Raw genomic sequence first — 11,732 nt, 5'->3', positions numbered from 1 at the left:
CCTCGCCGGGGGCACCCTGTGGGGAGGGGAGGGGAGGGGGTGTCAGGGGGCGCCTGTGCCAGACCCCCCCACCCCGCCCAGCCCCCTGCCCACCCCCCAACACCCCCCCGTGCAGCTTCACTTACGGTGGGGCCGACTTTGCCTTGGGGACCGGCGTCACCGGGGCGGCCCGTGAGGCCCTGCAGGGGACAGGGGAGCTCTGGGGGGGGGCTGGGCACCCCTCATGGGGGGGGCACAAGGGTCTACCCAACCCCCACCACCCCAGAGAGCGTCTTTGCTCACCCCAAAGAGCGCCCGACCCCAAAGAGCACCCAATCCCAAAAAGGATCCAATCCCAAAGTGTGTCTGACCCCAAAGAGCACCCAATCCCAAAAAGGATCCAATCCCAAAGTGTGTCTGACCCCAAAGAGCACCCAATCCCAAAAAGGATCTGACCCCAAAGAGTGTCCCACCCCAAAGAGTGTCCCACCCCACAGAGCACCCAACCCCAAAATGATCTGACCCCAAAATGGATCCAACCCCAAGAGCGTCTGACCCCAAAGAGCACCCAACCCCAAAAAGGATCCAACCCCAAAAAGGATCCAACCCCAAAAAGGATCCAACCCCAAAAAGGATTCAACCCCAAAGAGTGTCCAATCCCCAAAAGGATCTGACCCCAATAAGGATCTGACCCCAAAGAGCACCCGACCCCAAAAAGAATCCAACCCCAAAGAGCATCTTTGTGAACCCCAAGTGTGTCTTAACCCCAGAAGGCATCTTAATTAGCGAAGAGCATCTTAATTAACCCCAAAGGATTTCTTGGTTAGCACCAGAGAGCAACTGACCCAACCCCAGAAAACACCTTAATGCCAAAGAGCACCATGGCCAAGGCCAAAAGCACTGCATTGACCCCAAAAGCATCTTAAACAACCCTAAAATCACCTCTTTGACTCCAAAAGCACCTCAGACAACCCTAAAGGCATCTTATTAACCCCAAAGGCACTTTATCGACCCCAAAAGCACCTAGTTGACCCCAGAAGCACCTCAGACAACCCCAAAAGCACCTTACTGACCCCAAAAGCACATGATTGACTCTTAACCCTAAAAGCACCTTATCGACCCTAAAAACACCTTATCAACCCTGGAAGCATCTCATTGACCCCAGAAGTACCTCATTGACCCCAAAAGCACCTCATTGACCCCAGAAGCATCTTAACCCTAAAAGCACCTTATTGACCCTAAAAGTGCCTTATCAACCCTAAAAGTGCCCTATCGACCCCAAAAGCACCTTATTAATCCCAGAAGCACCTTATTAACCCCAGAAGCATCTTAACCCTAAAAGCACCTTATCGACCCTAAAAGCACCTTATCAACCCTAAAAGCACCTTATCGACCCTAAAAGCACCTCATTGACCCCAAAAGCACCTCATTGACCCCAAAAGCACCTCATTGACCCCAGAAGCATCTTAACCCTAAAAGCACCTTATGGACCCCAAAAGCACCTCACTGACCCCGAAGCCCCCCCTTGCTGACCCAGCGGGTCCCACTGGCATCCCCACTGTCCCCACTGTCCCCTGTCCCCCCTGCCCCCCCCCAGTGCCCCCCACCCCCGTGGCCCCCCCGTTTCTCACCCTGGCTCCGGGCAGTCCGGGCTCTCCGGGCCGTCCGGGGTCGCCGGTGGCTCCTTTGGGACCCGCCAGCCCGGCGGGGCCGCGCTCGCCCGGAGCGCCCTGCGAGGGGTTGGGGGTGACTCCGGGGGTCCAAGGGGGTGTTCCCCGCCCTGGAAACCCCCCCCCCTTGACCCCCGTGACCCCCGCCCACCCCCCACCGCGACCCCCCCACCTTGGGTCCGGCCAGCCCGTCCTGTCCCGGGAAGCCGCGGTTGCCGGGAGCGCCCTGTGGAGGAAGAGGAGGAGGAGGAGGAGGAGGATGGGAGTCAGGGGAGGATTTTTGGGGAGGTTTCGGGGCGGGATAGGGGGGGACACACACTCACCCTTTCTCCCGGGGGTCCCAAAGGACCGGCAGCGCCGGGTTCGCCGCGGGCTCCTCTCTTGCCTTCCTCGCCCGCCGGCCCGGGGGCACCTTGGGGTCCCGCGGGGCCCTGCGGGGGGGAGGGAGAGGAGGGACAAGGGGGTCACCGGGAGCCTTCCTCCCCCCATAGCCGTCCCCCCCCCCCTCCCGGGCAGGAGCCCCCCGACGTGCCCCCCCCAGCCCCGGCGGCGCCGGGGCCCCGCGGAGCCCCGGCATTGAGGGTGGTTAATGAAGCGAGGGGGGAATGTCCCCGCGGGGGGGGGACGGGGCGCGCACACAGCGGCCCTTTGTCCCCCCGCGGGAGGGGGACGCTGCCCCTCGAGGGGCCTCCCGAGGGGGACGGGCCCCGGCAGACGCCGAGGAGACGCCGCGGGGACGGGGACGGGGACGGGGACGGGGACGGGGACGGGGATGGGGACGGGGACGAGCCCCAGTCTCCGCCCGGGGTGGGGGGTCCCGGGTGCGGCCCCCCCTCGGTGCTGGACTCACCGTCTCACCCTTGGGTCCCTGCTCGCCTTTGAAGCCCGCGATTCCCGGTTCTCCCTGTGGAGAGAGGGGGTTTGGACAAGGTGCCAGTGTCCCTGTCCCTGCTGTGGAATCCAGCTCCTGTCCCCATCCCTGCGTTCTCCAGGTCCTATCCTCCATCCCTGCTGTGGAATCCAGCTCCTGTCCCCATCCCTGCGTTCTCCAGGTCCTATCCTCCATCCCTGCTATGGAATCCAGGTTCTGTCCCCATCCCTGTGTTCTCCAGCTCCTGTTCCCATCCCTGGTGTGTTCTCCAGCTCCTGTCCTTCATCCCTGCTCTGGAATCCAGCTCCTGTCCCCATCCCTGTGTTCTCCAGCTGTGTTCTCCAGCTCCTGCCTCCATTCTCCAGGACCTGTCCTCCATCCCTGCTGTGGAATCCAGCTCCTATCTCCATTCTCCAGCTCCTATCTCCATTCTCCAGCTCCTATCCTCCATCCCTGCTGTGGAATCCAGGTCCTGTTCCCATTCCTGGTGTGTTCTCCAGCTCCTGCCCTCCATCCCTCGTGTGTTTTCCAGTTCCTCTCCGCATCCTGATATGTTTTCCAGCTCCTGTCTCTCCATCCCTGGTGTGTTTTCCAGCTCCTGTCTCTCCATCCCTGGTGTGTTTTCCAGCTCCTATCTCCATCTCTGGTGTGTAATCCAGCTCCTGTCCCCATCCCTGGTGTGTGTTTTCCAGTTCCTCTCCCCATCCCTGGTGTGTTCTCCAGGCCTTGTCCACATCCCTTTCCTCATCTCCATCTTCATCCCAGTCCTCTCACATGTTCCCATCCCCATCCCATCCCACCTGTGGGAAAATGGGAAATAGGGGCGGAAAGGGAAAAAAGGAAGGGAAATGGGAATAAAAGGGGAAAAGGGGAGGGAAGCAGAATAGGAAAAAAAGGGAGAAAATGGAGGGAAAGGGGAAAAAAGTGGGAAAATGAGGGAAAAGAGAGGAAAAGGGAAAAGGGGAGAAGTGGGAACAAAAGAGGGGGAAATAGGGAAAAAAAGTGGTGGAAGGGGAAAAAGCAAGGGGGAGAATGGAAATAAAAGAGGGGAAAAGGGGGGAAATGTGGATTAAAGGGGAAAAAATTGGGGAAAATGAGGAGAACCAGGAAAATAATGGGGAAAAGGGGTAAAAGACCAGGAAGGAAATGGTCAAAACCCGAAGGGTCTCTGTCTCACCGTCTGTCCCTTGGGGCCCAGGGGGCCGGTGGCTCCTTGGGGGCCGGGGGGGCCACGGGGGCCGGGGAAACCTGGAGCACCAGCGATGCCCGGGGCACCCTGAGGGCAGTGGGCACCGTCAGGGGGCACGGCCGTGTCCCCCCTGCGGCCCCCTGTCCTCCCCGTCCTCCCCCTGTCCCTCCCCAGTGTCCCCCCATGGCCCCCTGTCCTCCCTGTCCTCTCCCTGTCCCTCCCCACTGTCCCCCTGCCAGCGTCCTCCTGTCCCCCAGCAGCTCACATCCCACACTGTCCCTGCAGCCCCCGGTGTCCCCCAGTGTCCCCCAACATCCCCGTGTCCCCCAGTGTCTCCCAGCATTTCCCCAATGTCCTCCAGTGTCCCCCAGAGTCCCCCAGCATCTTCCCAGTGTCCCCCAGTATTCTCCCAGTGTCCCCCAACATCCCCATGCCCCCCAGTGTCTCCCAGCATCTCCCCAATGTCCCCCGGTGTACCCCAGCATCCTCCAGTGTCCCCCAGCATCTTCCCAGTGTCCCCCAGCATCTTCCCAGTGTCCCCCAGCATCCCCCCAGTGTCCCTCAGCATCTTCCCAGTGTCCTCCAGCATCCCCCCAGTGTCCCCCAGCATCCCCCCCGTGCCACCCAGCATCCCCACATCCCCCCAGTGTCTCCCAGTGTCCCTCAGCATCCCCCCAGTGCCACCCAGCATCCCCACGTCCCCCCAGTGTCCTCCAGTGTCCCCCCAGTGTCCTCCAGCATCCCCCAAGGGTCACTCCACTATCCCCATGTCCTCCAGCATCCCCCCTGTGTCCCCCAACATCTCCACATCCCCCAGCACCCCCCAGTGCCCCCCCAGTGCCCCCCCAGTGTCCCCCAGCCCCCAGCACCCCCCAGCCCACCACCCCATTTCCCCCCAGCCCCCAGCGAACTCCTGCCCCCGTAGGTGCCCCACGACCCCAAATCCTTTGTGTCCCCCAGATCCCAGCCCCAAACCCCCAAACCCTCAGCAGCCCCTCCTCACCCTGCACCTCTCCGGGGGTCTCTGAACACCCCTCCCCTCCCCACCCCTGTCCCCAAACCCCGCTCACCGCTGAGCCCTTGGCTCCGGGGATGCCGTCCGTGCCCGGGTTACCCTAAAAGGAGACACCGCTGAGCTCCTCGTGCCTCGGTTCCCCCGAATCCCCTTCCAGGGACAGCTCCCGGGGCAGGGGACAACGCCGGGACGAAGCCACCAGGGAGGGGACGTGGGACGTGGCACTTACGGGGGCGCCGGCGGGGCCGGGGGAGCCGGGGGTGCCGGATTCGCCGCGGGGGCCCTGGGCACCCTCGGGACCTCGGGCTCCAGTGGGACCAGCTTCACCCTGGGGGGAGGAACGAGGGGGTGAGGGGTCACTGGGGGGAGGAATGAGGGGTGAGGGGTCACAGCGGGTGCTGTGCCTCGAGTTTCCCCCCCCCTCCATCCCCGGGGTCAGCCCCGTCCCCGTTACCTTCGAGCCGGGGGCGCCGGGAAAGCCGGGAGCTCCAGCTGGGCCGACGGGTCCCTGGAGGCGAGAGGAGTGTGAGGGTCTGCCCAGGCTTTGGGGGGGGGCCTGGGGGACCCCGCTGTGCCCCCCGTGGGGTGACACGGGGTCCGGGGAGGGCCCGAGCAGCCCTTGACTTACGGGGGGTCCGGCGGGACCGGGGAGACCGTCGTTGCCACGAGCGCCCTGGGGGGAGATGGTGGTGGTGTGAGGCACGGGGGGCACCGCGGGGGGACCCCCCTGCCGGCGGGGGGGACATGGGGGTGTCACCAGGGTGCCACCGAGGTGCCACCGGGGGCACGGGCAGCGTCACACTCACAGCGGCACCGGAGGGGCCGGGACGTCCTCTCTCTCCGGGCAGCCCGCGGGGACCCTGGGGGGACACGGGGGCTGGTCAGGCTCGGGGGGGCTGTGCCTCCCACCCCCAATTTCCACCCCCCTCGTGCCTCAGTTTCCCCCTTGTGCAGCCCGAGGACTCACCATGGGGCCGGGGGAGCCGTTCTCGCCGGGGGAGCCGGATTCGCCCTGCGGGGAGGGACAGAGGGGGTGAGTGCCGGGGGTGACCGAGGGGGTGGGCACTGCGTCGGCCCTGAGGCCACGGGGATGGTCACTCCGTCAGCTCCAGGGCCATGGGGATGGTCACTCCATCAGCACCAACACCACAGGGATGGTCACTCCATCAGCCACTGGGATGGTCACTCCCCCAGCCCTGAGGCCACAGAGATGGTCACTCCATCAGCCCTGAGGCCACTGGGATGGTCACTCCATCAGCTCCAGGGCCATGGGGATGGTCACTCCATCAACCACTGGGATGGTCACTCCATCAGCCCCAACACCACTGGGATGGTCACTCCCTCAGCCCCAGTGCCATGAGGATGGTCACTCCATCAGCCACTGGGATGGTCACTCCATCAGCTCCAGGGCCATGGGGATGGTCACTCCATCAGCCACTGGGATGGTCACTCCCTCAGCCCCAACACCACTGGGATGGTCACTCCATCAGCCCCAACACCACTGGGATGGTCACTCCCTCAGCCCCAGCGCCATGAGGATGGTCACTCCATTGGCCACTTGGATGGTCACTCCATCAGCCCCAACACCACTGGGATGGTCACCGGGATGGTCACCTGGCCAGCCCTGATGTCATGGGGATGGTCACTCCATCAGCCCCAACACCACTGGGATGGTCACCAGGATGGTCACCTGGCCAGCCCTGATGCCACAGGGATGGTCACCTGGCCGGTCACCTGGCTGGTCACCTGGCTGGTCACCTGGCCGGTCACCTGCCCAGCCCCAACACCACGGGGGTGGTCACCCCACACCCACCTTGGCTCCAGGAGCTCCCGCCTCTCCTTTGGCGCCGTCCAAGCCGGGGTATCCCTGGGCACACGGAAAGGGGGGGATCACCCTCCGTGCCCCCGGGTGAGGGGGGCACTGGGGGCCCAAGGGGGGGGACACTCACTTACCCTGTGACCCTTCACTCCGGGGAGCCCGGGGGTCCCGGGGAAGCCACGAGCGCCCTGTGAGAGGAAGAGAATTGGGGGTGAAGGGGGGGACACACGGGGGGTCCCTGTCCCGGGGGGGACACATGGGGGGTCCCTGTCCCGGGGGGACACACGGGGGGTCCCTGTCATGGGGGGGCCGGATCCAGACTCACCTGGGGGCCGGGGGGGCCACGCTCGCCGGATTTGCCGGGTTTGCCGGTCTCACCCTGCAGGGAAACGAGATTTGAGGGGAATAAAAACCACCTTTTATGGCCACTGCTGCAACGAGCTGCCCGTTCTCAGCCGGGGTTTGCACTCACGTCGTCTCCAGGTTTTCCAGGAGGTCCTGGTGGTCCCCGGGGACCCATGGGACCCTAAAGGGGACAGAGAGGCAGCGGGTGAGTGGCAGTTGGGGGGTGGCAGGTCCCTGGGGGGAAGGGGGGGGTGATGGGGGCACTCACAGCAGCGCCGGGCTCGCCGGGCTCACCGGGGTTGCCTTGAAATCCTTGGGGCCCCTGGAAGAGACGGTGGCATCAGCGGGGGGGGGGAGGGAAGAGGTGGTGACATCGGTGGGAGGGGGTGGGGGGGCGGGGTGCCCACCCAGAGACCCCAAAACCCGGTGGGGAGGGGGTTACTCACGGGAGAGCCGGAGGGTCCGGGGGGGCCACGGGGTCCCATAGGGCCCTGGGGGGGTGGGGGGGGAGAAAAAACAGTGTCACAGAGGGGGGGGTGGCCCCCCATCACCTGCCACAGCAGGGGGATCCCCCAAACTGGGGGTGGTCCCCACCATCGCTGATGTGTGTGAGGGGGTGCAGGGGGGGTTTCGGGGGGTCCTGTGGAGCCGGGGGGGCCTTACCATGGGTCCCTGCATGACGCCCAGCTGAGCCCCTCCAGCCTTCTCGTCGAAGCCCCCCGCCATCTGCGCCGCGAAGTTCTGCGGGAGGGGAGGGGGGCTGAGCGCGCCGGGACCCCCAAAATCCCCTCCTCCCGCCCCAAAAACCCCTCCATACTCACCCCACCGAGCCCGGCGGGGCCGGGAGGGCCGGGAGGGCCGGGGGGGCCGGGATTGCCGGGGGTGCCGGGCTCTCCATCCCTGCCCCGGGGACCGGGAGGACCCTGAGGGGGATAAAAAAGGGGGTGGGTGTCATCCGTGCGGTGAGTGGGACAGCGGGACAGTTCTCTGCAGCCCCCCACAGCTGCCGGGGGGGTGGGGTGGGGGCGCTGCTGGGGGTGGGGGGACACTCTCACCTTCTCCCCCTTCTCGCCGCGGTCCCCTCGTTGTCCCTGCTCGCCTGCCGGGCCCTGGGGGGGGAGGAGGAGGAGGAGGAGGAGGAGGAGGAGGCGTAGGGGGGGTCAAATCGCCCTCTCCCCGCCCCACCCCCCCTCCAAGGCCCCTCAACCCACCCCCCCCCAACCCCACAAATATTCCAGCAATGCGGGAAACGCTCCCACCTGCGGTCCCGGAGGCCCTCGGGGTCCTACGACCTGTGGGAAGGGGGGGACACAAGGTTGGGGTGAGACACGAGACCTTCCCCTTCCCTCCCCCTCCCCAAATTTTGGGGCTGTCTCCCACACTCACATCTTTAATGTCACCGGGTTCACCCTTCTGCCCCTGCAAGGCAAAGCAGGGGGTGAGACAAGACCCCCCCTCCAAAATCCCTCTGTCCCCCCACAACTCCCCCCAAAGGGGTGACAATCCCCCCTCCCAGGAGGTGACAAACCCCCCCCCGGGAGGTGACAACCCCCCCCCAGCAGGTGACGACCCCCCCGAGGGTCATCACGAATCACACAACCCCCCCAAAACCCCCCCCCGAACCCCCCCCCCTGCCTCGAGCCCTCCCCCGAATTTTGGGGCGAGCCCCCCCGGGATCCCCTCACCTTGGGGCCGGGCTGCCCTGTGGGGAAAACAAAGAAATAAAGAGAAATTAGTGCTGGGGGGGTTTGGGGGCTGGGGGGGTCGGGGGGGGGACACACGAGACTTCTCCATCCCGGGGGGGTGCTGGTGCTCCTTGGGGGGGGGCTGTGGGGCCAAAAGGGGGGCCCGGGGGGCTCCCCCGAAGCGCTGGCAGGGCGTGTTTTGGGGGTGCAGCGGGGCCAGCACGCGGGAGGGGGGCTCTGAGGGGTATTTTTGGGGTGAGGGGGGCAGCTGGGTGGGGGCTCAACCCTTCCCACCCCTCCAGCTGGGGCGGGGAAGGGTTAAAAAAAAGGCAACTTTTGGTTTTGGGGGAGGTTTGGGGGGTTTGGGGTCGTGGCTCTTTTGGGGAGGGGGCTTGGGGGGGAGGTTTTCTGTGAGTTTTGGGGTGAGGAACAGCCTTTGGATGTCCAAAGTTATCCCCTCCACCCCCTCCCCAGCATCACCCCCTGCACCCCACACCCAAAAAACCCTCGCCCAAGAAAACCCCAACCCTTACAAAAGCCGCCAAACAAACCTCCTTACCCCCTTTTTCCCCCAAAAAAAACCCCCCATCTCTTACAAAAAACACCAAAAAAACCACCTTACACCTTTCGCAGAAAAAAACCACACCCCTTACAGAAAACACTAAAAAAACACTTTATCCCTTTTCCCCCAAAAATCCACCCTTTAAAAAAAAACACCAAAAAAACCTCCTTACCCCTTTTCCCCCCCAAAAAACCCACTCCTTAAAAAAAAAAGCTAAAAAACCACTTTACCCCTTTTCCCCCCAAAAAAACCCTACCCCTTACAAAAAAACCTACTAAAAAAATCACCTCACACCTTTCCCAGAAAAAACCACACCCCTTACAAAAAACACTAAAAAACACTTTACCCCTTTCCCAAAAAAACACCAAAAAAACCCCCAACCTTACCCCTTTTCCCTCCAAAAATCCACCCCTTACAAAAAACACTAAAAAACCACTTTATCCCCTTTTCCCTCCCAAAATCCACCCCTTACAAAAAACACTAAAAAACCACTTTATCCCCTTTTTCCCCAAAAAATCCACCCCTTACAAAAAACACTAAAAAACCACTTTATCCCCTTTTCCCTCCAAAAGCCCCCCTTACAAAAAACACTAAAAAAAACCACTTTATACCCCTTTTCCCCTCCCAAAATCCACCCCTTACAAAAAACACTAAAAAACCACTTTACCCCTTTCCCCCCCCAAAAAATCACCTTTCCCCCTTCCCAAACAAACCCCACCCCAAACCCCTGCAGGTTTTGGGATAAAAAAGGAATTTTTTTTTTCCCCACTGCTCGAGGTGATTTTTTTTTTAACCCTCTCACAGGGGGTTGGGACTGGGGGGGCATCAAGTTGCCTTTTCCCTGCACTTCCCCCATGGATGTTCCCCCTTCCCGGGCCCATCCATGGGTGGGAAACTTATTTATTAACGACGAGGGGATATATAAATATATATATATATGTATTTATATACCTATATATGTATATATGTCTATATATCCCCCTGTCGTTAATAAAGATATTTATTTATTAATTTATTTTTTATTCATTTATTAACGATGAGGGGATATATACACACATATATGTATATATATGAATGTATCTGTGTGTATATCCCCTTGGCGTTAATAAATTTATTTATTAATTTATTTTTTTATTTATCTATTAATGACAAGGGGGTATACATAGACATATATGTATATGTATATATATGCATATATGTGTGTATATATATCCCCTTGTCATTAATAAATAAATAAATAAATAAATTTATTTATTTATTTATTTATTTATTTATTTATTTATTTATTTATTTATTTATTTATTTATGACGAGGGGGTATATACAGACACATGTGTATATATATATATTCCCCTGTTGTTAATAAATACATTTATTTATTTATATTTATTTATTTATTAATGACAAGAGGATACACACACACACGCACGTATATATCCCCTTGTTATTAATAAATTTATTTATTTATTTTTTATTTATTTATTCATTAACAACAAGGGGATACATATATGTATACGTGTATATATATGTATATATGCATCTCATCTCTCTCTATATCCCCTTGTTATTAATAAATTAATTAATTTATTTATTTATTTTTATTTTTTTTATTTATTAATGACAAGGGGATATATACACATATATGCATATATACATATAAACATATATAATATATATATACATATATACAAATTTATACATGTATATATGTATATATGGTATATGACATATATACACATATATACATATAAACATATATATTATATATATATACATATATATACATGTATATATGTATATATGATATGATATATGACATATATACACATATACACACATACACATATATACATATAAACATATATAATATATTATATATATATACATATATATACATGTATATATGTATATATGATATGATATATGACATATATACACATATATACACATACACATATATACATATATACATATAAACATATATAATATATAATATATACATACATACATACATATATATGTATATATGTATATATGATATGACATATGACATATATACACATATATACATATATACACATATACATATATATACACACATGTATACATATATATACACATATATACATATATATACACATATATACATATATATACACATATATACATATATATACACATATATACATATATATACACACATATATATCGATATGTATAAAATATATATAAAATACGCTCTATAAAATATATATATGGGTAAAGCAGAAAGAGTTGCCGACCGCTGGGCTGGTCAGTGGGGCAGATGGGGCAGCACTCTCCGAAGGGGATTTCGGGGCTGGGGCAGTCGCGCAGCTCCTCGCAGATGATCTCGTCGCACAGGACGGTGCCGGTGTCGCACACGCAGATCCGGCACGGCTCCGGCTTCCACACGTCCTTGTCGCTGTAGCGCTGCCCGTCCTGCAGGCAGCTGCCTGCCTCGGCTGCGGGGGGGGGGGGCACAGGGCAAGGCAGGGCAAGGCAGGGCAAGGCAGGGCGGGGGGCGAGGGGGGGGCGGCGGGGAAGGGGATGGGGGGGTCAGCGTGGGGGAGGAGGGGG

General features: G+C 57.9%; 1 protein-coding gene across 1 annotated transcript; it reads right to left on the bottom strand.

Moving 5' to 3' along the window:
• Positions 1–6: 6 nt before the first annotated feature.
• LOC120322737 (collagen alpha-1(II) chain-like) lies at positions 7–11,612 on the bottom strand (the record flags this gene model as incomplete). The annotated part of the gene is made up of 26 exons (XM_039378819.1): positions 7–16; positions 126–179; positions 1,611–1,709; positions 1,822–1,875; positions 1,973–2,080; positions 2,500–2,553; positions 3,698–3,796; positions 4,780–4,824; positions 4,954–5,052; positions 5,179–5,232; positions 5,353–5,397; positions 5,531–5,584; positions 5,692–5,736; positions 6,538–6,591; positions 6,678–6,731; positions 6,869–6,922; positions 7,016–7,069; positions 7,157–7,210; positions 7,335–7,379; positions 7,552–7,629; positions 7,710–7,811; positions 7,944–7,997; positions 8,148–8,180; positions 8,275–8,307; positions 8,574–8,590; positions 11,417–11,612. Coding segments are annotated over 26 exons (1,648 nt in total), but the record flags the coding sequence as incomplete, so codon positions are not given.
• Positions 11,613–11,732: the final 120 nt, after the last annotated feature.

The sequence above is a fragment of the Pipra filicauda genome, unplaced genomic scaffold, assembly GCF_003945595.2.
Source record: "Pipra filicauda isolate LSUMZ 115617 unplaced genomic scaffold, ASM394559v2 scaffold1496_size11732_pilon, whole genome shotgun sequence".
NCBI lineage: Eukaryota > Metazoa > Chordata > Aves > Passeriformes > Pipridae > Pipra > Pipra filicauda.
This window is presented reverse-complemented; position numbering and strand designations above follow the sequence as displayed.